Source organism: Phoenix dactylifera, unplaced genomic scaffold (assembly GCF_009389715.1).
Source record: "Phoenix dactylifera cultivar Barhee BC4 unplaced genomic scaffold, palm_55x_up_171113_PBpolish2nd_filt_p 001243F, whole genome shotgun sequence".
Lineage (NCBI taxonomy): Eukaryota > Viridiplantae > Streptophyta > Magnoliopsida > Arecales > Arecaceae > Phoenix > Phoenix dactylifera.
In genome coordinates, this window is record NW_024068578.1 from 93883 (window position 1) to 121040 (window position 27158).

The 27158-nt window shown below is 34.8% G+C and overlaps 1 protein-coding gene across 4 annotated transcripts; it reads left to right on the top strand.

Moving 5' to 3' along the window:
- The first annotated feature begins 8981 nt into the window (after nucleotides 1-8981).
- Nucleotides 8982-25019, top strand: LOC120108265 (pentatricopeptide repeat-containing protein At5g67570, chloroplastic-like). 4 transcript variants are annotated; one of them, XM_039121849.1, is made up of 9 exons: nucleotides 8982-9716; nucleotides 10599-10790; nucleotides 10934-11015; nucleotides 11164-11355; nucleotides 11459-11572; nucleotides 17436-17529; nucleotides 17618-17775; nucleotides 21817-22251; nucleotides 23980-25019. In XM_039121849.1, the coding sequence occupies exons 1-9, from the start codon at nucleotides 9112-9114 to the stop codon at nucleotides 24751-24753; spliced, it is 2646 nt and encodes an 881-aa protein (XP_038977777.1). In that variant the 5' UTR covers nucleotides 8982-9111; the 3' UTR covers nucleotides 24754-25019. The 4 variants fall into 4 exon arrangements, with proteins under 4 accessions (XP_038977777.1, XP_038977778.1, XP_038977779.1 ...); XM_039121850.1 differs by having other exon boundaries at nucleotides 11489-11572; XM_039121851.1 differs by lacking the exons at nucleotides 17436-17529; nucleotides 17618-17775.
- Nucleotides 25020-27158: the final 2139 nt, after the last annotated feature.

Sequence of the window (27158 nt, forward strand, 5' to 3'; positions counted from 1 at the left end):
TTGATTGCCACTTTATCTGGCAACATCTCAATGATAGCATTCTCCACTTGCGATTTGTTACTTCTATAGATCAACTTGCTGACATCTGGCAATATCTGGCAACATTTTTACGAAGTCTCACCCACCAGGTTGTCTCAATGAACTTACCTGCAAACTCAAAATAGTTTCTATGTCACCACCTTGAGTTTGAGGGGGGATATTGAGATATATTGAAACATTCTATATATCTCCTTTGTATCTTTGTGCATGTGTATATTTATACTTATATACTCTTATACTTTTATATTTTGTGCACTTTTGTACTTCTATACTTTACCTCCTTTGTACTTAATCTCTTTGGCCTTACTCCCTATAAAAGGGTCATCTTTTGTACAGATTAGAGACACTGAAAGATACATAATTCTCTCAATTCTTTCCGCTTCCTCCTTTTTCTTTAGAACAAATCCAAGGCCCACATCCATGGAAGAACAATGTGAAGATAGTTTCTTTCATTCTATGGATAAATCTACATGAGAGTGATTGAAAATTTCATGTGACCTTTTTAACTTTTGGTGTGTTTAGCATTGCTTAAAAAAAATTGTTTATGTGACTTTGAAAGTGAAAGATATTTCTTAAAGGAAAAAAATGGTTGGTAAAAATTATCTAAAAAATGCTTCCACAAGAAGAAAAATTGAAAAAATTGCTTTTAAAAGAAGTTAGGAAACCTAACTCATGACTTCTCCTTCTCTTTTTATAAGGAAAAGGTAATGTCAGATATATCCATTCAGAGACAATAGGGTACAAGAACACCCCTTAAAGATGGTAAGACCTTTTTCTCAAGTAACCTCCCAAAAGCTCCAAAAGAACCCTAGAACATGAGTTGCCCTTTTTCCAACTCTTTCCCTGTTCTTATGTATTTTTCTCCCTAAAAAACATCCAATGTTTTAGCCCTTAGATCATCCCAAATCCATGGCTAGAAAAGGAGGATTTGACTTTACCATGAAACATGGGCTTTATAGACCAACCTAAGACTTGAAACCTAGCATTATTGTCATTTGAAAGGGGAGTAATCGAGAGAAAAAGTGGGTCTCTTACTTTACCCCCACTTATTTCTTGATCTCAACTATGGCCATATTTTTAGTAACAAACAATAAATAATATTACTAGTAGTATTATTTAATATTATTTATTAAAAATAATAATAACTAATAATATTATTAATGTAACAATTCAGGACTTCATCCAAAAAGGCTAGCTAGAAGATATTATTTGGATTTCTTAATCTTGTATAAGTACCTAAGATCTATCCAGCGAATAATTAATGTGGGACTAAATACGCTCGTGGATGCCATCCTCACATACTCCCTTTGTTTAAGCACTAATATTCTCGTCATGCTAAGGGTCTAAATCTATTCAAATCTAATCACAAACATCATGATTGGCCCGTAGTCTGCCTTAATAAACCTATACTACAGTGTTTCCTAATCTACATAGGCCATGGGCCAGGTCCGCTTCGATATCATTTGTAACAACCTAGGACCTCATCCAAAAAGGCTAGCCAGAAGATATTATTTGGATTTCTTGATCCTATATAAGTACTCAAAATCTATCCTATGAATAATCGATGTGGGACTAAATACACTTTGCATGGATCCTCACAACTAAAAATGTTAAAAATATTATTATTTTATCAAAATTAATTTTTATTCATAATTAATAAAATTAATATTATCTAATTAAGATAAATTAATAATCATATCATTGATTATTTATTATTTAAATAGTATAAATAATTAATAATACAATAATATCATTTGACTCAACCAATATAAGATTATATCGATATTTTAAATAAATAATGTAAAATAATTAACAATATTATTATAGAAATATTCAAAAAATAGTCTTATTTTAATAATATTATTTTATTGAATGATAGTTAATAATGATAATAATTTAATATTATTGGCAATCAGTAATATTAATATTATTTTATTATAATAGTTAATCAATAACAATATTATTGATTATTGATTTATTATTAGCAATAATATTAGATATTATCTAAATATATAAGATAATTACTAAAATAGTATTAATTTATTCAATCAATACATGCTTTGAACTAAGTATATTAATTTATATTTTTATATTAATTTATATTCTAAGTGATGAAGTTAACGACACTCACTTTTTCAACAATCAAATGGCAGAAGTGTCCCTTATCGCTTCCCACTCTCTCCACTTATATAATCAAGTACCTCTAATTCAAAGTCGCTTTGAATCAATTTTTTGTTTCAGGAGCTATTTCAAAAACTAATTTTGGCTTCATATGGACCAACCAAATACCTAAAATGGACTCCTATGAGCTTACCGAAGTTTCTGGGTCCAATTATGGAGCCTTTTGCAATGTATAAATTTTGCTATTTGGGTGAGATAAGTTAAAGTGCATTTTAATACATAATTCCTTTGTGGACTCGTGTATAAAAGAGGCCGTTGACCAGCCCTTTAATTCGTAATCCCTCTCTCCTATACCACCTCATTGATACAATCCATTGAGGAACCAGTTAATAAATCCACTAAGTAAAATATGGTGGAAAATTTTATGATGATATTGGGACACTTTTCTTTTCTCCCTTGATTTTCTACTCTCAAGTAACCTTAGTTTTTCATTTTTGCCATCTAAATAGCCAAAATAGACCCAAATCAACTAAGAAAAGGTGACTTTTGATAAACTTTTAGCCAACGAAACACTCTTTAGACAAAATTAAGAATGTTGACTAGTAACTACCATGATAAAATAATAGTTAAATAACAATCATTAACGAAATCTCTAATACAAAAAATATATTATTTAAATGTCAAACATATTTATCTTTTCTTTTGGCCGAATTCTATTCTTTAGCTATATTCTTAGAGAAAGTGGTTGATCCACTTTGAAAGATATTTAAAAATAAAAAATAGCGAAAAATTATATAGACAATAATAGGAAATAGTATTTTATTATTTATTTATATTAATCTTTAAGATTCATGATGATCAATATTATCCCGAAATAACATGTTTCTTTTTTTTTTGTCATGTCGTTGGCAAGAAACAACATTGACATGTGTATTGCAAATGGGATAAATAGTGGATATAAGTGGATCATAGTTTACTTGACCTGCCCTAGCTAACAAAAGTAAAAAAAAAAACATAGAAAAAATTCAATCTCAAGATTCAGTCAAAAAGAAAAGACAATTTTAATCTTGTACCTACTCTAGTCAAGGAGGGGAAAAGGGGAAAAAAGGATGGATTTTCCTTTCCCTAGTCAAAGATGGAAAAAATAAAATGAGATAAAAGAAAAAGATTTCATGTTCCAAAGTTCTCTCTCTTATTCCTTCTACCCTATAGTTGGTTTTAGCATCTTTTTTGAGATAACAACATATATGTGTAACACACCAATTATCTTATAAAACTCATTTATATTTAAAAATTATAAATAGATTATAAAATTTTATATCTAAGATCCCACTTAAGCATAAAATACATATAATCACTTCCATGGCAAATACACACATGCACTTCTGTATATTGTCTATATTGGATTCTTCAAGATCCTTCGATATTTAACATGTGTGGCCCATGTTAGGATAGGGATCATGCTTCTTCCTCGAAAGTATCCTTATTACATATCAAAAAAATTCTTTAATATAATAGATTTTATTGCCATCTATGCACCATATGATATGTGCATGTGCAAACATCTTTTAGCTAGATTTAAAAATTTCTTTTCCCTAGTTTTGACTTTCTTGAAAATCTTGGTATATCAAGGATATCTAATGCCACTATTCTCATACCTTAGAATCTCTCAAGAAAATAGAAAAACTTTTCACTTTATAAATTAAAAATTTGTTATACCTTATATCCCTCTATCTCTCAAATATAAATCAAATTAGATCTTTTCATTTTTTTATCATATAAATAGCTCGTGTCTAAATAGAAAAATCTTAAATTTATGGTCAATTATAATCTATCATAATTTATTTTTTGAAAGTTTGGTTTATAAAAAGATAAAGTTGAAGTCCTCTAAGATTTTTAGCATAGTGTGAATTTCTAAGGTAAAAATATTTGGATCATTTTTGAAGGTTAGTACATGAGACACTGATTGATGGTTCTTTTTCTCTTTTCTTGTATTTATAATGTTGGCCTCATATCGGCTTGGAGTTTGGTTTCATTATAGTCTTGATAAGGCCCACTTACAAGGCGGGATCCATTCTGTTAAAAAAAAAAAAAAACTGCTTCATTACATGTATTTTTAATTAGGAAAGTGCCCTCTCCCTCTTTGAATGGATAAAGAGCCCATGGTCTCACTCTTAGAGTCTGGCTTTATATATTCAAATCCAGGAATAGAAGTAGATAGTAATATTTAGCATATTCCATGTCTATCGAGGATAAAGTGGAAAGGAAAAGAGGAACAATAGAGCAGATATTTTAGAGAAAAGAGAAAAAAAATGGTGAGTGACCTCTGAAGAAGGAAAAGAAAAAATGGATAGGTACCTTTTGCAATTGAAATAAATATATAAGAAGTTGTTCATAACTAGTCTATCTCATAAGATTGCATTTATAGATATATCAAAAATGGAGTCTATGGAAGTAAAGTCCTACCCTTAAAAAGTTTCATTATAATAGTAAAGATATATCTATAGTTGAACATGTTATATATGATGCAAACAACCTAGAAACCATATAACTCTCTCCTCTCTCCAAAAGATATGTGGCATATAAAATTTTCTACTTTCTACAATTAAGATCTACTAAAATTTTAAATGTAGGAAAAAACATAGATACTCCAACCCCTCCTCCCCCACCAACCCCCCACCTTGCTCTCTAGTTAGGAGTTGCGCTGGACTGTTTGAAATGCAATCTCTAAGCTTAAGTTGGAGCTGAAGTAATGGAATCGAACCCCATATGTCCATATTATAATAGTAGAGATAATGTGGAAATGCATATGGCCAAAGAAATCTCTCAAATGCAACATTGGAGAGAGCTTGCATTAAATAGTAGAATAGATATCTATATATTCAATAAGAGAAGCTTTTGCAGCATATTTCACTATGAGATGATCTTTTATAACTCAATTATATGAAAAAGAAATAATAACTGGACCTGTACTCATATGCAATACCATGTTTTGATTGGAAAGGGAGGGTGCATCAATTGGTTTTCTTCTTGATTTTAATCAAGAAAGCAAAGAGGGGAGTAGCTCATGCTACATGCATCTCCACTCTCTACTTTGCCATATATATGCTCACCTAAATTGAAAAATATATTTCATTCAATAGTCTTTCTCTTAAGAAAGAGAAAAAAAATAAATAGTCACTTAAATACGTAATTATTAGTTTCACATAACTATTTTTATCCTTTGGGTTTTCTAAAAGTCCAAGGATTGCTGACCTATAAAGGAAGCCTTCATGTATAGTGTTCAAAGTGATGCTAAAGTCATACTAAAGTCTAGTCATGATCATCTTATTTTATTTACTTAGGATTAGGAAGATAAGTTGCCTAGTATTCAAGAATCTCCACTCTATTTTTGATGTTATGATATATATTCTTGTGTCTTTGAAAAAAAATTGCCATTTTAAAGTTCTCTCTCTTGTGAAAGAGAAAAAAATATGTGGATCAATCATTTAGGTATATGTTTACTACCTCATCATATCTTTTTCTATCTTTTTTGGGTTTTGCGAACATAGCGGGGTTTTTGTCCTAAAAAGAAAACATTGCATAATTATTTAGAGTACTCATTTGATTACTCTAATAATGTTTATCTTATTTTATTTTTCTTGCTCCTTGCCATCTTTTTAAAGATGCACTTGTTTTGCATGTACTCAGTAAAGTTTTTTCAATAAGATTAGTAGTTTGATATTTTCTAATTCCAATCTCAAAAAATAAAGATGGAACAAATTTTATTCTTATTAGCTTCATTTGCAAATTCTATCCTAAATTAAGAAATCTTGTTCTTTTCTCTTTTATCCATTTCTTCATGCTCGTTTTTATTTGTGTGTTTTCACTTTCATAATCACGTAATGCATGTGCATGCCAAGCTGTAGTATATATAAGCAATATAATAGAAGTTTCCAAAATCATCAAAATGGTTGTTACTTTCTATCCGCTATCTAACTTGGTGCTCCTTCATGAATCTAAATATTTTTTGTGACTCCACATCACATGCATCCATAAGCCATGGTCTACTATATGCTTACTGAAAAGAAAAAATGCTTATATCTTCCAAAATAAGCAATCAACTATTCATAATATTTATAGCTCCATTTTACAGATTTTACACAACGTTTAGTTTCGGTATTCAATGACTCCTTCCCCTGGAATAGTGGAAGATTTTTGATCTTTTAAGGATTAGTAGTTCCTGATCCCGCAAGGGGCAGGGTCAGGGGGCTCCACCCCCCGAACCCCCAGTGTTCTCAAACGGCGAAGCCTTACAGCTTCCGGTTTTGAATCCAATCCCTTTGGTTGAGCACGAGCCTAATCTATCCCCTCTTTGCGTCAAACTTCTATGTGGGCTGCGCCCTCCTCTGATCGTTATTTGAGTGTTTGGGGTGTTGTTTTATCTGAAAGGTTACACTTTGACAATAATATTACTAGTATTCAAATACCCTCTCAATCAGGATGACTAAAAGTTAATTTTGATGGGTCTACAGAAAATAAAATTCAAATTTCCTTTGATGTATGATTTATAGTATGAGATCATCTTGGTCAAGTTGTGAATGTGTTGTCTATCAAATTTTACAAAGTAATTCTACTACAAGCAAAGTAGAGAATATATGGGAATATGTGCACCATGTCAGCCAAATAAGCCTGATTTTATTATTTTTGGTTGATAGTAATCCGAGAACAATAATTCATTAGACTTAATGCTGCCTCTAGCTAGATAATGTTCATCCTTATTTATAACAAATTTGGGTAGGAAAGGATAAGCTTCACAACTTTCAAAGTCTTCCTTACTTTCTAGAATGGGAATCAATACATGGACTGACTAGCAACTGTTATTACTTGTGGTTATATCCAATGTTTTAGAATGTGCTAGTTAACTAGGTAAGTTTGCACCAAAAAAAAAAAAAAAGCTAGGTTGGTCGTCAAGTCCCTGCTTGGTTGTTCTACCAAGAGATGGATTCAAAATCTTGTGGTTATAAGATCCAGAGTAAAATATATGTAAATCAAATTTTAACTAATTTATATGTTCAGTTGAATTCTCAATTTTGTTTATATCTAATAAAAAAAATCAAATTTAAGTAATTTGAATGTTCAGTTGAATTCTCATTTTTTTCTCTCTTTGATACATAAAAAAATTTAATTTTTATTTAATTAATTTAAATATTATAGGATGTGATCCATGTTACTGATTTTTGGATTTTAATTTTATCTTTCATGCCAAAGAATGATGGATCTTGTTTGCAACGTCCACCATTGGATCACAACTTTGCACAAATCTCAAATCACAACTTGTACAAATCATCCATCTGCAAATATCTCAAAATGACTATTGTGAGATCTACCTGTGAATTTGCACGAAAGAAAATATATCCTTCTTTAAAGATATAATCTTGTCCCAAATTTTTAGTTCAATATTTTTTATTAAAAAATAATTGGAGCTAAATATTTGTGGAAGCATTTCAACCAAGCTCTCAATGGTATTAACGTTGCAGCGGCCGTTAAAAAATGATAAACACTATTTTACTAATTCACCGTATCATTGTCTGCACCCAACCCTCGCACTAAAGAAAAAATCTAATAAAGTATAGAAAGAAGAATATTATAAAAAACTTTTATATCTTAAGGTGGCATTTAGTGACTTAAATAAAATCGCCAAGATGTTCGAAGAGCATCGATGTTCCTTATCCCGAGGTAATCTGATTCCGATGATTTAAGATCGCTATATTTGGTATGCTATGTTCGAGGAATCAAGAATTTCTGGATATCTACAAGTGGGAATTCAAGATCACTCACCATATAAAACCAAAACTATTATTGATTATTCTATAAAAATATATTTAACAATCATATAAAATATATTATAATAAAATATTAATATTTTTTACATACTAATTATTTATATATTCTATAAAATATATATATTAGTTCTATAAATTATTAATCCTATATAGATATATTAATTGTTATTATGGAATTAATATTTTATTTATACTTATAATATGTTATTTTTAATACTTATAATTTTTTAATTAGAAAAATAAATTAAATAGAAGTAATATGTTAAATACTTTTATTATATAAATATAAAGCACAATAATATATTTCTATAATCATTTAAAATTATCATTGAATAGTAATATGACAATAATATAATTAATAATATATTATAATATAATATATATAATATTAACATAATATAATATTATATATAATATTGATATAATATATTCATGGTATATTATTGTATCAATTTTTTTCGTTAGACTAAGAGATATTTTTATCCTCAACTTCTAGTCTAAGATAGCTACCTTGAAGTGATCTTAAATTTCTGACCTTAAGGACAGACATTTATTATTAGATTGAGCGATGATTTGAGTGATTGGGGTGATTTAGGATCACTGCAATGTAGAATTATCATTGTGCAACTAAATACGGCTATCTCGTGACCCTATATACCAAATGCCCTTTAATATTAATATTATGGAATGGTTATTGGGAAAAATATATAAAAAATTATAACTAGGATGATATAAAAATAAAAAAATAATAAATAAATTTTTAGAATCAATTCTAAATTTATGCTGCGTGAGGAATTTAAAATTTCTCCACCCTGGAACAAACGGTTCATATTCCTTGGCATGAATTCACCGTACAATCCCTTTTAGATGATGGATAAAAATATTGGAGTGTTTTGTGGTGTATGGAAGTTGTCATCCAACGGTCTACATCGCGAAAGAAAATCAATAATTTTTTTGCCCAAAAAATACAAACTCTGTCCTCTTAATGTATGCCTTCGCACCGAGGGCTGAGACGAAGATGCCGCCAGCAACGTGCTGAGGCGCTCCTCACTATCATCTTCCTCCCCGCGCCCCGCATCTCTCTCTTCCTCCTCTCTCTCTCTCTCTCTCTCTCTCTCTTCTCGCCATGGAGGCATCTCTCGCCTCTCCTTCCGCCCTAATGCCCACTCTCCTCCCCCGCTCCGAAGGGAAGAAGTCCTTTGAGCCCAACACCGAAGCCATCAAGCAGAGGCTCCTCCGCAAGGGCGTCTTCCCCACTCCCAAGATACTGCACGCCATCCGCAAGAAGGAAATCCAGAAAGCCCTCCGCCGAGACAAGAAAGAAGCTCTCAAGGACGAACCCCTGCCCCTCTCTGCGTCCCAGAGGCAGGCCCTGGAGGAGGAGGCCCACTTCCGCACCGTCTCCGCCGAGTACCGCGCCGTGAGGGAGGAGCTCCGACGGAGGAACGAGAAGGCGCTAGCGCTCGCCGGGAAGCCGTGGGAGAGGTCGGATAAGGTCGATTTGAGAGGGCTTATGAGCTTGAAGGAGGAGTGTGGTGAGGGGAGGCTGAAAGGCGAGCACTTGGTGGAGCTGAGGGAGATGCTCGCCGAGAGGAATGGAGAGAGGTTCCGGTGGCTTCTGGATGACGACGTGGAAGAGGTGGGAGGTGTCGTGGATAAACGAGAGATGAAGCAGGTTCCTTGGAAACAAAATCTCGGAGATGAAGAGAAGATTCAGTTGCTCATAAAAAGGTTCTATTTTTATGCGTTTAGTCTTCTTTTTTTCTCTTTGTAAATATATTAATGCGTTCTGTCTTCCATTTTTCAATCTTCTGGTTCTTTTATCGGAATTCTAGAAGTGGAGAGCTCTAAAAAAATTATTTTTCTTCTATGATGAACTGGCTCCCTCAGAAATAGAGAATTTTACTTCTGACTTAATTTGTCAGTGACACAGCTTCGTAATGAGAGGATGCTCAGTTTGTGGGGATGGATGTGGGCCATTCCCCCGTCATTTTGGGACCATATTTTCCTGTTTTTTTGCTTTTTCAAGTTTATTGATACAGCAAAGTTTCAACTATACCTGCGAGAAGGCATTAGCTTTGTTTTGCTAGGAAGTACTGCACACTTTAGATAACTTTCTGAGGTTAATCCCTGAGAAAGAGTTGAGAGTGGCCTTGAGTTTATTGGCTTGGACTTTTTATGGATTTATTGCTCAACTCAATATAGTTTATGAACTCCCATTTCTAACAGCAGCTGAACTTTGTCATAGGATCACTTCCCTAAATGTTATTCTTGTTGAGCTACTAATCATGGTCTTGAGTGAGTCTTTTCCATCAAATAATAACAATGGTTATTACTCTTTGTGCGCAACACTGTAGTTTATATACTGTAAATGCATTGCATTTTGCAGACAACATGCTCACATGAAATTCATTTAGTTATTAATTGATCATGACTTCCAATATGCTGACAATTGTGGATAACATACTAATATACGAAAGACTGGCATACCATTGAAATAAAGATTCTCGTCTTTGGTTACACTAATTCTTATTTGCATCTTTTCATGGCTCAGTTGCCTAAATAAAAATTATAAAACATGCAACCTCTGAGAAGCTGAATTTTGTATTGCAGACTAAGCAGCACAGACCTTAATTTGCACGACTGGAAGTTTTCAAGGTTGATGAAGCAGTCGGGTTTATTCTTTACTGAAATGCATTTGCTTAAAATACTTGAAGGGCTTGGGGCTCTTGGAAATTGGAGCCAAGCATTGTCTGTTGTGGAATGGGTCCATAATCAAAAACGTTACAAACATCGGAAAAGCAGGTAATTCCTAGGTATGCTGTTTTATTCTCTGAGATAATGTTCTATTTGAACAGTAAAATTGTTACTCGATTTTCATTACAATCATATGATTAACAAAGAAGGATACATAAAGGAAAAGCTGATGGGGTCTTTTCCTTATGTAGGTTTGTATACACAAAACTTTTAGCAGTTCTTGGGAAGGCAAGGAAGCCCAGTGAAGCTCTTCGTATTTTTAATGTGATGCGAGTAATGAAATTTTCCTCTCTGCTGCAACAATTTACAGCAGTCTCATATATGTTTGCACCAGTTTCTGATCCAAAAAGATGGAGTATAGTTTGCTGTTTTATTCTCTTAATTTACTGATCACTATTTTTTCTGGTTCAATAATGGTCAGGAAGATGGCCAGATATATCCTGATATGGCTGCATACCACAGTATTGCTGTGACACTCGGCCAAGCTGGTCTTCTAAATGAGTTAATGACCATAGTTGAGTGTATGAGGCAGAAACCTTCCAAAAGGATTAAAAATATGAACCGCAGAAACTGGGATCCATGCTTGGAACCTGACATCGTCATATATAATGCTGTAAGATACCTTATACCTCAACAATTCTGTGCAAAACAATACAAATATAAATATCTAAATCACATGTGGCATTCTGTTTAATATTATATAAACATTTCATTAGGTGCTAAATGCTTGTATCCCATCTCATCAGTGGAAAGGAGTATTTTGGGTGTTGGAGCAGATAAGGTTTAGTGGTTTAAAGCCTACAGGAGCAACTTTTGGGTTAGCCATGGAGGTAATTCTACATAATTTTGTAGATTTTGCACATAAAATCCAACTCAGCCATTTAACTAAATGGCACATGTTGTAATCTGAATAATTGAATGTTTGTTAATCTATTTTTGGCTTGAAGATAAATAGTTTATTGGCATAAAAATATTACAGGACACTGTACAGTTTATGCTGGTTGGATCTTCTGGATACAGTGAGTGTGCTATGAACAGAACTGGGTAGAACAAAGATATTGTCACATCCTGCAATGGTTTTAATCATTTATTTGGCTAATTATTGTAGTATGATGAACTTATGTGCATTTGACAATTTACTGTACTCTGCCAGTAGGTGCACCTTTATCATTTAACATCCACGATTTCATAATCTGTTGGAAGAAGGGTTTTGGGGATCTATAAAATGCAGATGCATATAGAATCAGACCATGAACTGAAAGGAGGGCAATTTGAGTGTTATAAAACCTAGTTTCTTTATTTTATGCTGCAAGGAGCTGGTTTTTTGCTACTTAGAGGTTTGTTAAATTTTGTTACGCTTTTCCTTTCTTTTCTTTTTTCATTCCTTTTATTTTATTTTTATTTTTATTTTTATTTTATTATTTTTTGGGGGGGAGCTGTCTAAGTTTCTACTAGGTGAATATTTATTTTTTGGGCACAATAGTGGCTCTAACTTTCAAGGTCCATAACGTGAGATTAGGTCTCCATGTCAGTTAAATTATGTATGATTTTCGGTGCCACACATAGATGCATCTTTCAGATAAGTTGGAAGCATCAAATGCTTGTTCTGATTAAGTTATCATGGCTTGAATATGTGAGAACGGGATAATAAACAGAATTATATTTTAAGTCTTAGCTTGGATCAGTGATCATGAGTTCAGTTGTTAATGTAGTGGATTAGTTAAACCTTTCGAGGTCTTTTGAGGTTTATGAAAGGAGGAGGAGCTAGTGCAAAATGTTATGAAGAAAAATTGATAAAAGACTGGATTTCTTTTCTACTTTCTTCTTCCTCTAGTTTCTTTAATATTGGCAATCTTCTTCTGCCTGGGTTGATTTATTGCCTCCAAGATTTATGCAGGAGGTGTGGTTGAGGATATTATTGCCTAATTTATATGAGGAGAATATTGCCGGAGGATCCTATATTACAAGCAAAAATATCTGGCATTGGAAAGCTGGCTGGATTAGTTTTGGAGAGCTACTCCTCAACCTTATTGCAAATAGAATAATTATTTTAATGCTGATATAATTATTTAAAAATGATTATGGTGTCCTTGATATGCAGGGGTTTGATAGGTTAACTAGACATGATTTCTCAGTTTCCTCACATCTTCTGTATCTGCTTCCTTAGACTGTCCATGCAAGTTATGCTATCCTTTTCTTCCATGTTGGAGATGCCTAAACACCTCTAAAAGCCATATTTGATTGTAAATGTCATAGTTGTATAGTGAATAATAACTGTAGTTGTTGCGGGGACGGCCTTTGGCCGGAGTCTCACACAACAGCATAGCCCACATTAAGCTAGCAGAGAAAGAGGACTGCGTTCCTCCCGAGGTATTGTCCGCTTTGGGCGCTCCGGCCCGTGCGTCCAGCGCAGACGGGGGGAGACCACTGCCCTCACGGTTTTGCCCTTCAAAAGGCGCCTCGAGAGGAAAGGATTTCCATCCCCCATTTAAGGCATAGAACCTTTCCGCTACTAGCCGATGTGGGACTAAATTCAAGGCCCCCTTCCCCCCCGCAACATAGCCCCCTAGCGAGAAGGTTCTTGAGCCTCCGCAGTCCTGAGGGGTAGTCAACGGTGGGAGGAGGCGCCCCCTTCCTGGCGCGCCATCTGTTGTCAATAAGCCTTAAATTGTTATTATAAAATTGGCTTCATGAATTCTTCATATTTATCATGTCGAGGACACGTTTCCTCTTTTGCCAAATTTTCAAATTCTTACAACTTCCATCAAGGCTATCTCATGTTCTAGAACAAATTTTGTTTTAGTTTGATTTATCTTATCTTTATAGTGCAAACAGTTGTCATCTTAATTTGATCTACAATCTTCACTTGATTCCCAATTCCACTGTCGTGCTTTTGCAAATTATCCTTCCAACTATTTTCCTAGTCCGCCTCAACATTCTTATATCAGTAAAGCTCAACTTATGTGTCTATGCTTTTCTTATTGCCTAATGATACAACCCATACTCCACTGGGAACCAACTATTATCTTATAAATCTTCCCTCAAGTTCCATTGGCATCCAACAGTAACACCCTAGGAACACAACAATGTACATCCAACATGCTCTAGTTTCTTTACAAGTATTGTAACAACCCAGGACCTCACCCAAAATAGCTATCCGGAAGGTATTGTTTCGATTTTTTGATCCTGTATAAGTATCCAAGATCTTTCCAACAAATAACCGATGTGGGACTAAACACACGCTCGCACAGATCCTCACATACTCCTCCTTTTAAGCTTTAACGTTCTCGTTAGGCTAAGGGTTCAAATCCATTCAAATCTAATTACAAATACCACGATCGGCCTGTGGCCAGCCTTAATGAATCCGTGCTGTAGTGTCTCCTAGTCCACATAGGTTATGGGCCGGGTCCGTTCTGATACCATTTGTAACAATTCGGGATCTTATCCAAAATGGCTAGCCAGAAGGTATTGTTTGGGTTCTTTGATCCTTAATAAGTACCCAAGATCTTTCCAGCAAATAACCGATGTGGGACTAAACACACGCCCGTATGAGTCCGCACAAGTATAATCAGAATTATCTAAGTATTACAACATATCTAGAGTACTCGTTCTAATTTAAGCCTTTTAAAGTTTCTAAGAGAAGGTCGAAAACTAATGAAGTATTTTTTTAATTGTTTTTTCTGCTGAGAAGTATAGACTATGGAAAGAGTGTTCCCATCTCCATTTTAAAAGATGAAATTTGCATTTTCTGAAAAAGCAGTATAAAACTAAAATTTAACTTTTCTAGAATGTGGAGGCTATCTTTTTTTTTTTATCTAAATTACAAACTTCTCAAGGTACCAAGCAAGTAGAAAACCTAAATTTCTTTTCCAAAGTTCTCCCCCACCCTTTTTTTCTTTTTCCTCTGTGTGAGGATTTGTGCGGGCGTGTTTAATCCCACATCGGTTATTCGCCAAGGAGATCTTGGGCACTTATACACGATTAAGGAACTCAAAAAATACCTTTTGGCTAGCCTTTTTGGATAAGATCTTGGGTTGTGACAAATGTTATCAGAGCGAACTCGGCCCATAGTATATGTGGACTAGAGGACACTGCAACATAGGTTTATGGAGGCTGAGCATGAGCCGATCGTGGTGGTTGTGACTAGATTTGAATGAATTTGAACTCTTAGCCTAACGAGGATGTTAGGGATTGAACAGAGGGAATATGTGAGAACCTGTGCGGGCGTATGTTTAGTCCTACATCGGTAATTCACCAAGCAGATCTTGGGTGATTTTACAGGACTAAGGAACCCAAAAAATACCTTCCGGATTGCCTTTTGAGGTGAGGTCTTGAGTTGTGACATACTGGTTTTCTTATAACCAAAAATGCCCTTAATAAAAAGGGAACTGAAAGCGAGGCCCTCATAAAGATGGCCACAAGATACTCCGTAGTGATCATTTTCAGCCATTTTCTCTTACGACTTAGTAGAGAATGTTCTACCATGATTTCTTTTTCAGTCTTGTACATATTTTTTATAAAAAGTTGGTTGAAGTAGTATTACTATCATATGTAAATCAATCCACTATTTCTTTTTTTTTTTTCATGCTTTTGGTATCAAAATAATAACTCATGTGTCACAGCTTTTTATTAAATAAGCACTTAGATCTCATCTTAATCTCAAGCAAGACCTGCATAGAGTTCTAGCACCAAGATGACTGACCTTGCACCTTGCAGCATTGGAATCATAGTACCATTTTAAGGGCTCAAAGAGAAGATACCTTTCATGTATCAATCTTTAAATAATCCAAATGGTCAACATGCTAACATAGATTTCTTAGCAGATATGATAATCAACTCAAACAATGTACATAAATGCAAAAAAAAAAATCAAAGCCACTGACACAAACAGATAAAGCAAACACCAGCATTTCTGTATCCTATGTAAGATAAGGTCTTACAAACTCACCAAAATAAGCTCCTTCAGTAAGTTGGATTTGTGCCTTCTAACTGCCTCAAAATATATATGCTAATTATTAAAACTAATTCTTGGATCCTCGGTGTTGGATTTATGCCTTCTAAGATCTAGGCTTTGATTGACGTGTAACTGTGAACCTAATGTGAATCCTACTAAGTCTCTCTTCTGTTATGCTGAACAAAATATATCTATTATCTCGTGTCTATGGACTTGTAATGAAACTCCAATTTATATTACACAATAAAATAAATCAGTATTCAAGCCATGTACTAAGAATGAGACTCGGGAGTGGTATATGTGTTATGTGGAGTTAAGTCAATCTGGACATCTTCATTTATCTCAACATTTACTATATTTTTTCCTCAAGGGGCTGTTTGTTGACAAACTTTACTAAAACAAATTTATGAAAAAAATCAGAATGAGAGAGTTTTACAAAATTGTTTTCCAGAAAGTCTAATTTGCCAAAATGGATATATCAGGAAACCTTAAAAATAGGTTTTGTGGAAACAAGTCTCGCCCTGTTTTTTTAATAAAAACCTGTTTTGCAGAGAATCATGTTTTATGATTAATTATTTCAGAAAAATGCATATGCAATCGAACAGCTCCCAAGTGTTAAAAATTGTAAATGAGCATTGTGAATTGAAGGACATTTTTGGTATCCTTAGAAGGCACTTTGAATGTTTTTATTAATATAACCAGATAATTGTATATTCAGCTGTTCTACTTTAGATCTTTGAGTAGCACTAACAATGAAAGGTAGCAAGTTTATTGGCTCGTTTTAGGGAGACACAGCATACCTGTGATTTGTACATTCAGGCGGAAAATTGTAAAACAGTAGATAGACATTGGCTTAAAAAAGTTTAATGGGATCTAATGCTGTAAATTAAAATATACAATACTAAATATGGTTATCTTGATTGTCTAGTCACTAATCTCTGGAATCCTAGAACAAGTGCATATCAAGACGAACACCGTCTTGATATTCATCTTAGATCAGTGGTATAGGCTGTACCATGCATCATGATGAAGACAAATTTGTTGTCCATTACTATGATGAACTCCAAATTTGTGTGACTATTACACCCAAAAATGGAGCTTTTCCCAACTTCTGAACATATTTTTTTGTAATTTTGTCTCTAATAGACATATACCCCACGATGTTATGAACATTGATATGGGTGTTGACTTGCGAGATAGATTCAGGTGCTAGGCATGGATATTTGCATGAGATTCAGTTTGTCTACCAAAAGATAATACATCTAAAGCAAATTTCTTAAATGATGTTGAAAGTTACTTCTGTGAAGAGTATGAGTTATTTGGTTATTCCCTGACAGACCTTGATATAATGAATGCATTCGACATACGAGAACCCAATCATATATTATGTTTTCAAACCATAAAATGTATGCTGTCGTGACTCTTTGTAGGGGCCTGATTCATTTTTTATGAAAGGTGTACCAGCTTAACACAATTCTCCTTTCTTTTATGGTATGATTGCAGTGTTTGTTTTATACTACTGAACACTGGTATGTTAGATCAGATCTTGCTTCCTATGTGGATTTTGGATGTACGTATTTATCAAATATTAGGGCAATATTAGGGAAAAAATAGAAGGAAGGTTAGCTGAAAGGCATGTATTTTGGCTTGTATGTTCTATTTAACATCTCTATGTTAGTACTTGTCTATCCTCAGATTATAGCTGTACATTTAGTCTTACAGGAGCTACTTGTTGAAAGGTGATGCTGAGAGCGGGGAAACATAATTTTGTCCACAATTTTTTCGAAAAGATGCAAAAAAGTGGACTACCTCCAAAAGCTTTAACGTATAAAGGTAGTAGCAAAAACAAGTGGCCTTTCATGTCATTCGGTCTCTTAAATTTCATTACCGGATCCCCTTATTATGGTTTCAAATTTTGCAGTTATTGTGAGAACCTTTTGGGAAGAGGGTAAAGTAGATGAAGCAGTTGAGGCAATTAGGGATATGGAAAAGAGAGGAGTGGTTGGAGCAGCTTGTGTTTATTACGAGCTAGCATGTTGCCTTTGTAATAATGGGAGGTGGAAAGATGCAATGATGGAGGTGAGTTGGAACCTACAAACTTGGTGCCATTGCATGCTTAATGCTACTCATATTAGCAGTCAGTCAATGACCTTTCTAAATCATTAGCCATTTTTCTCTCATTATTTTTTATATATTCATGAGTTTTGATTGTAAGATAAAAAATGGGTTTTGGAAGTTCAATTTCAGGATTATGAGATAAATGCTTGCTATAGTTATAAATTTGCTGGTCTAATCGATGACTTCCTCTTGTCATTTGTTGATGTGTTGACAATTTCAAACATTTTGATCAAAGGTTTTTGTCAAGCTTTTATAGTTGCAATTTTTGGCCTAGTACAATAAGAAAATGGGCCAACAACTGCAGCCTTAGTTTATATTAGGGATTGTTGAATCGTACCAAACCGGTCGATTCAGAGCGTATCGAACCGGACTGGTCGGTTACTGGCAAGGTTTAGCATATTGCTTCGGTTTAAAAGCCTCTTGACTCATGCGATCGTCTCTTCACTCTTGGGTCTTGTGAAGCTTCTTCTGCCGAGTCCCTCCCCCCTCTCTCTTTCCTCGATGCTTCGATCCCTTCCTCACCTGCAGCCTTGATACCTTTGCCACCATCGTTGTCTTCAAACCCTCGCTACCGCTATTCTTTCTTCTTTTTTCACTTCGATTTCTTGGGATGGGTAATTGCTGCGCCATCTTCAAGCCCTCGCTGCGTCATTGGCGGCAGGAAGGGAGCTTCCACCTTTGGTCAGGCTAGAGGGTTTAAGAATATGTTGACGCCAACAAGGCCGTCGACCACTTCCTCAAGTCTCGTGGCCTTCATGTCTTCCACTCCTAGATGGAGGTTCATCTCCTAATCTGGAGCCTGAGAAGCCCTAATTTCTGCTCTCTTCGATGTAGGTGAGTCCCCCCTCTCCCTCTCTCTCCCCCTCCCTCTCCTTCTTCCTCCCCCCGCTCTTCCTCTCCCTCCTTCCTCTTCGGCCCTCTCTCTCTCTCCCCATGGTTCCAGTAAGCCATAGTTCAGTACTGTATAAACTAGTACCATACTATACCAGTTGTTGGCTGGCACGCCTGTCGGCACAGGTTCTTCCAACCTTGGTTTATATTTTTTCCATCAGCTAGTGGGGTGACGGCTAGATGAAGTCTAAATTACTTGATTTATTCCACCATCGAGACAGATTTCCACTTAGGCCTCTTGCCCTAAGAGTATTCCAGAATATGACTTGACCGAAGTAGTGCAATAAACATGAACTTTGGAGTGCCAAAATAGGTTTACTCGGTGTTCAGATCTTAGTTGCAAAGGAAGAGGAGCGATCATTTGCAGAATATTGGAGCACCTAAGAAAAGAAAATTGTATTGGACATATTAGAATTACACATGCATTTATGTTCTATATGCACTAAATAACATATCTAAAACTATAATCATGATCTATGCACGAATCGTTACTGCTTAAATATTTTAGTATAGTATGTGATGTCTCCTATTATTTGTGAGACTAGTATTCAAACTTCAAAGTAATTAGATCCTTACTTAGAAAAGATGAATGAGACTGGATATTTTTATTTTGCTGAGTATGAGATTTGTAGTTCCCTAAAGGCATAGGTGGTATAACAAGTTATAGCCTTAACAATTGCAGACTATATTGTAGTGCTCAGCATATGGGAACATGCTTCTTTGAAATAAGGAAAGTTATGCTAATCTGCTGCTTAAAAATTTTAAAAAATGTGTCTTTTAAGGTAGAAAACATATTCTTTGGAATTTTTGCCTTGAAAGCACAAATTTGTTACTTCTAAAGGAGTCACTGCAGGGAATCAATAAGCTTCCTGCAAATGATGTTCTGGTAAGAGGTTTCTACTTCTGCTAGCATGAGTTCACCATTTGTGTCAACATATTCATCTTCTACTTCTGCTATCATGAGTTCACCATTTCTGTCAACCTATTGTATAGGTCATTGGTGAATGTAGTCATATCTATCTATTTTATGTTAAAACCAAAGTATGTCAAATTGACCCAAATCGTCCGGTTTAGAGTACCGACCTGAATTGGTGTGGTGTTGGGTTGAAAAGGCAAGTCGGGTTAGTAAGGGGCTTGAATCAGCTTGAACTGAGTGGAACCACCCAGTTCTGCCTGGTTTGGAATTCTTCGGGGTAGTTCGACTCTTACCGACCCTAATAACAGAGTAGAGGGCATTCCATGCTCCTCTTTTTTCTTCAAGAAAAGAGTGGATTTTGCGAGGAAAATTTGGGGAAGATAGAAGATTTGCTAATTTTGAGCTTAAATTCAAGACAAATCAGGTATAATCCTCTCCATTCTCTTCATTGTTCTTTTTTTTTTTTTTTTTTCCATTTTTATGCCTAAAATAGGCCTAAAATTTTTAAAATCATGCCATAATTTTGTAGTACCCTTAGTCGGGTTCTACATTAATCTAAATTGAAGTTAGTTTTTAGGTATTTTATAACTTGGAGTGCATATATAGGACACGACAAATATAGAAATCCGGCTAAAATTTGGCATGGTCTCCAATGAAAAATTTGTAGGAAAATCCGGAGAGAACCTTTGAATCCAATTAGCTTATACACTCGCCCATAGGATGGAAATGAAATCAAATATTTGCTTGTCAAAGTGTTCACCCGCAAATCCTCCAGTTTTGTTAGACCAATGCTCCATAGTAAATGTTGATTGTAAATCTGGCAGCAACAATTAGAGGGAGATATAGAGAGGTGCAATCATAAGCCTAGGAATAAGACAATAACTAGATCTATGGGTGTTATGTCCACCTATATGCCGGGATAATGTTGTATATACTTCCATGAAATGAAGGCAAAAACATTAGAGTTAAAAGTAAGGGGAGAATGATAAAAGTCAAAAGCTAGATTTCAAGAAGAAGGTAATGATTGAAAGAAAGATGTGGATGATGGAAAATAGGGCATACAATTATATGCATCTACATACCAAGTTACAAATCTATGTTTAATTATTACAATTGCATCTATTGAGCAATCATACGGTCTTTCAGGATCCATATGAGATAAAATGACATTCAAATATCCTTAAAATCCTAATCTAAAGATCCATGATCCTTAAAGTAATCTTCAAAGCCAAAAAAATGAAAAACAAGAAGAAGGAAAAAATACTGAACCAGTACTCATCTGCATACTGTGTTGGCATGGTTTGCTTTGCTATGTACTGTACCAATACCTAACTGGTACGGTACTCCTTAACAAGGCTATCAAATCTTAAGTTTTGAATGCATGTTATTTGGGGGGAAGAAACAATACAGAATTATCAAATCTTGTCATTTATCAGCGTCACCCCGCAACTTTCTGCTGTCTCGCTTACTCTTCCATCTCATCCTTCTAGATTGCCTCTAACACTGCCATAACTCTTCTACCGGTTTATTGTATCTAACATCAAATCCGTTTAACCTTTGGATTTCTTCTTCATCATCATAAACACAAGTGCAATAAGAAAATTATTTCTTAAAGAATATTTCACGTTATTCTTTGAACTTCATGTTCAAGAAGCAGCCTACTCCTAGATCAAATGTTTTTTCTTTTTTCACTAATCGAGATTCAACATAATGCAGCTTACCCTGGCAGAGGAGTTAGCTTGAGTAGAACCAGGATCCATTAAATGACTAGTTTGATCTCCTTTACACTTTTCTTTAAGGCATTGCAATTAGTTACTGTTTTAAGCATGTTCTGCACTGAAGATAAAGGCAACTATCTCTAAACTTTATTAGAAAGAGGGTCTTTTTAGTTTTATTTTTAGTGTAGCTGTAAAAAAGCTATAATTACACGACATGCTTATTTATATTAAATGGCTTTTTTTATTTGTTTAATTTATATCTATATCTAACGACCTGCTACACACACATTTGAATTCTGTTTCCAAAAAATAAAAAAAAGGAAAAATAAACATGATATTTGATCTCTTGGCACTTATTCTTTCTTATGTTACCTTTATTTTCAATGGATGTCCGGCCAATATTTAATCATTAAAATGGATTCAGATCATCTAGATGTGTATCCAACATTTTGCTTACTGCTGTGTCATATTTTTCAGGTTGAGAAGCTGAAAAGTCTTCCTCTTACTAAACCACTGGAGGTAGCATTCACTGGCATGATTCTGTCGTCATTGGATGGCGGATACATCTATGACTGCATTTCAATTTTTGAACACATGAAAGATCACTGTGCTCCTAATATTGGAACTGTAAATGCAATGCTGAAAGTTTATGGTCACAGTGATATGTTCGCAAAAGCAAAAGAACTGTTTGAAGCCACTAAGGCTACTGTTTCTAGTTTTAAATCCTATACTGGCAATGATTCATCACTTGAGCTAGATGCATACTCATACAGCTCTATGCTTGAGGCATCTGCTTCTGCACACCAATGGGAATACTTTGAGTATGTGTACAAGGAGATGGCCCTCTGTGGGTACCAACTAGATCAAAGAAAACACGCATGGTTACTGGTTGAAGCATCCAGACATGGAAAGGTATGCTAGTTTTTGTTTATTACAATTGTTTATGTTTATTTGAAAGATTTACCAGATTCTGCTTGAGTTTCTTGGTGGCATCATGTTTCTTTAATTACAAGTGCTAGGTGTCGGAGCATTATTATAATCTGGTACCATGACCTTTTACAATTATAATTGATCTTTGTTATGCTTCATGATTGGTTATTCTTTTGGTACAATTACAATTGTTTATGCTTCATGATCTTTGTTATTCTTTTGGTTTTACTAAAAGAATGCCAAGTTTGCTGGTTGAATCTATTTTCATGTTGTCTTCACAAATTTTGATTTCCAAACCCTCATTTTCCTGGTATTTTCTATTCTCTAGGATTTCCTTTTTTATTTTCAATCAAAAACATAATATTTCAGTCCTGTTTTATTGCAAAATTTATGCGCTAACATTGAGGGCTTAACTACCATTGTAGTATGACTTGCTTTCCTGTTCACTGGTTAAGCTTCTGCCTCATTAAGTTGTGATGCAACTGAGAAGTGTCTGGTCTTTATCCATTTGGATTGAAATGCCAGTTGCATGCAGTACTTTTTAGGATTTCTTCCATAAGCTGTCATGTTAGAGATCTTCCAGAAACCTGAGTAAAATTGGGACTAGGAAACACCAGTCTTATTTGTTTTTGCTTAAGACTCGTCAATTTACCATCCAGAATCTTCATTTGGGTTCAACACCAACTTCGCCATCTGCAAATACACATACCTTTTGATTTCCTGTTCATTATTCAACTAAGTGTCATTTATTGCGACTATATTATTATCAGGAGTAACTTCTTGCTGATTAAAACTATATCTATTTGTAGTTGTATTTTCTAGTTTCATGTCCAAGCAACAAACTCGCTTATGAAATTATTGGCAACTTTAAGGTTAATCTTTTTGCAAATATTAGATAGTACTTTAATTACAAGCTCTTTCTGTTCCTCTCTCTCTCTCTCTCTCTCTCTCTCTCTCTCTCGGTTGCTCTCGCTCTCTCTGCAGTCTGTGTCTCCATTACCACATCCAAATCTGTACTTCTGCTCCCTCTGTGCCACTTCAGATGATGGATATTTTGGGGTTAAAATTTGTCATACTCTTAGTAATACTGTCTGATAACAAAGAAACTGAATTGGATGATAGAAGCCCATTTTGTTATTCTGTTGTTTGTTTAAGGTAAAAATTCTTTGGATTTCACTATGACTTTATTTGTATCAACTATAATGGGAATGTTGCTATGAAGGTCCTCAAGGACTTGTATCATTGCTTGTTCTTTTCACCTTGGGAGTTAAAAATGTTGATTCTAAGATAAACCATAATTCAAGTTTGAATTATCCAAGTTTGTTTCACTTTTTTTTTGCCTGTTGCTGTTGTTGTTTGTTTCATTGACACAATCTTAAGGTTTCTGACACGGTTGTTACAGTATGAGGATTAGAAAGTTTGATAATGAGGTCTGCAAAAGTGGGAATCTTGCTTCCTTCTAAGTATATATGTGGTTAGAAATATTCATGCAGATCTTCGGTTGTAATAAACTGATACTGGTATTTCAGATCACCCAGTAGCATTGATAGCATTGATTACAATATCTTGTACTATTATTGCAGTTTATTACTGCATTTTCAGTCTCATGTAGACCAAGTGGCATTAAGGATTGCTATTGTTCCTTTTGTCAGCTTATGGAAGAACATATATTAGTTGAAGAATTGACTGTCTTTTTTGGTTCATCTGTAGTGGCATTTATTGGAGCATGCATTTGATATGATTCTGGAAGCTGGAGAAATTCCTCATGTATCACTTTTCACTGAAATGATATGTCAGACCATTGGTCAACAAAATTTCAAAAGTACTGTAAGTCTCATTAATGGTATGGCTTATGCTTCATTGAAAGTAAGTGAAATTCAATGGCTGAACCTCTTCCAGATAAACATGGATAGATTCAGCAAGGATAAATTGTGTGACCTATTGAACCATATAAGTAGTTGTGATCTTGTGATAGAAGACCCTGTCCCGAATTTTCTGAAAGCACTGCAATCTTTCTGTGGCATGAAATTGTTGGACACCACTGTACTCACTGATACCAGTGATGTTTCAGCAGTAACTCCTGCTGTCACTGGTAATGACGAGGGTGACAATAATTGTGACGAGATTCAGGCTCATATTCCCGGTAAAATGCTTATGGATGATGATGGCAGCCCGTTGTGTAGCCAGGAAGATTCCCTCATGTCAGAGAGACCTCTTGACCGAACTGAGGGAAGCCATAGCATGAGCATTAGCTTGCAAGAAAGAGTAAATAATGTGGCATCTAGCTCATTTGCTGGGAATGAAGGCAATGAACTGCACTCAGTTTTTCATGGCTACACAGAGACCCCTATAACTGATGCAGCACTGAACTCACTAACAGCCGACACAGGCAGGCCTTTCTCAGAGTTGCCATCGGCATCAGAGATACTGGAAACTTGGAAGCAAGACAGGTTGAAGGATGGTATATTTCCATTTCAATGTTGAATATAAAGCTCGTTATTTGGTGATGAGGGATGGTGTGAATAGCGGCAATGTTTCCTCCAATATCAACCACGGATTATCATTTCATGTAGGGTTTATCTGATCCTTTTTCATACAACAATTTGTTAACACTGTTTATCTATATTCTGATTAACCAAGCTTCTTATGTATTATGAAAATATGAAGCTCCTTATCAAATGCCTTGTAAATTGTTCTGTCAAGGAATTTTTCAGACACTGAAAATATATTTGATTTGTTGCTGTCATTTTCCACCCTCCTACTCGCCTTGTTAAGGAAAATCGACAAGGGATGCTTTTGCCCCGAAAAATTAGAGAGATGCTTTCAGAAAGCCTTCAAGAATGCAGGCTTGTTGATGTGTGTTTTTCTTATGCGTGCTTGTTCTTTTGCTTATGACCATGATAGGATTATCTTGACAGTGCAATTTGTTGAGCTTGCGCTGTTGGTTCTACTTATGTGGGAGGTGGCAGGTACAATCTTTCATGTTTGACGGTATGGGGCATCATAATGTAGATGTGCTGCTGGCTCGTAATCTTTTCGAACACTTTTTCTAAATTAGGCTACATAGTTAATAAAAAATGTATCAAATTGTGATCCAAGAATATGGATATTTGCCCTATATTACAGGTGAACTGGCTTCCTACCTCTACAATTGTGGTTAATGACTCATTAAGGATGGACATCGTTTTACCAATTCATGTTTATATGCCTGTTATGGAAGTTCATTGTGGTATGATGATATGACATAATGAAACATATGAAGAACATAGTGAACTGAAATCTATATTGGTGACGATAACTGAGTTATAAATAAGTGCCAACACCTGCTGAATCATGAGCTCAGACATCTTATTTAGTGGTGAGCGTGAGGTTGCACGGCAAAATTTAAGAGAAGAAAATTGAATTTATGTAAATTGTTAGCACAAACACAAACCGACGTGGATGATGGAATGAGAGAGTATTTCAGCAAATAAAGGATAATGTCTTCTTAATCCCTAGAGAACCGATCCTAACATAATGCCAACATATACACCAAATTTACTGATGGAGAAAAACTGATTCTATTCTATGGTCATGAATAGAATATTTGCACTACGAATATCCACCAAACATTCTGCCTAGCTTCAGTAAAATCTTCACTCATTACTATTCAACCATTATCTCAAGCTTGCTTTCTGGCAAAGGGTCCCCTGGCATAACAGGCATCATCTACCAATTTGAACATCAAGATCTTTTGACAGGCCATCAGAAATCAAATATGGATGCATAATGCCTACAGTTTACCACCACGTACCATTAGCAAGAGGAGGTCCCCATCTGTTTCAGGATAATGGTTTGGCATGTAAAAGCCAGCCTTTCAAGATAAAATGGCTTCATGGCCCTGGAAAATGGAAACAAGCAGTCTTAAACGAGGGAACCCGAGAGGCTTCAACATCATCATGCTTAGCATAAAATTCCTTGCTGAAACAAAAAGGAGGGTCCATTACAGATAATCTAACAGATGTTTTTCCATCATAGAACCTCACTAAAACACCAAGTAGAGATTCCAATACACACAGAAAGAAATGATAATTCACTTGTGACCAATAGGTTCAATTTCTACTGAGAAGAAAGAGAAATAAAAACCAGATGCAGTTCCAGATTTATTTAGTGTTATATATATAATGGGTATTTACAGTACAACCCCATCTTGTTTAAGCTCAACTTTATCTGTGGCCTGTGGACAAATAACAACCGTTTGTTGCTTTGAGAAAAACATACAAAGAGACAGAGACATATATTATCCCCACATAAACATGGGCTGCCTTAAATTTGTCAAGTGAATTTGCTCTGCGAATCTGTACTTCGGCTGAGAGCAGCGTGCAACCCACAATCAAATTACAAGTATTCTTTACCTGATCAGGAAAAAAAGATGAGGTCATGACAATGAAACTGCTAAAGTCAAAAATAGACTTCCATGTTTTAAATTTCTAATAGCAAGTTCTATGATCTAATTATTTTGAAGAGAAGAGAATCACAATCTAGAAGACAGGGGAACCCATCATTCAACTATTCCATGCCATATCATGGTTTCATATGATTGCCATTCTGACACTACAATGGCTGTTTTCATGATTCTAGCTATATTTATTTTTATAAGACGTGATAACCAAATAACATAATAGGCATTATTAATTTGTCATGAAGGTTTACTAGGGATGTAAAAAATGATATTTTGCAGATAAATAAATAAAAGAGCATAAAGAAAACATTTTATCATTTTTATATAAATATAAATATGAAAATTAATTAACATTTTTTTATCAAAAAGTGATTTCATCAAATTGACATTGTTATTTCTGTGTTGTAATCCACAATTTTCTGTTATAATGGTTAAATAGTGTTATATC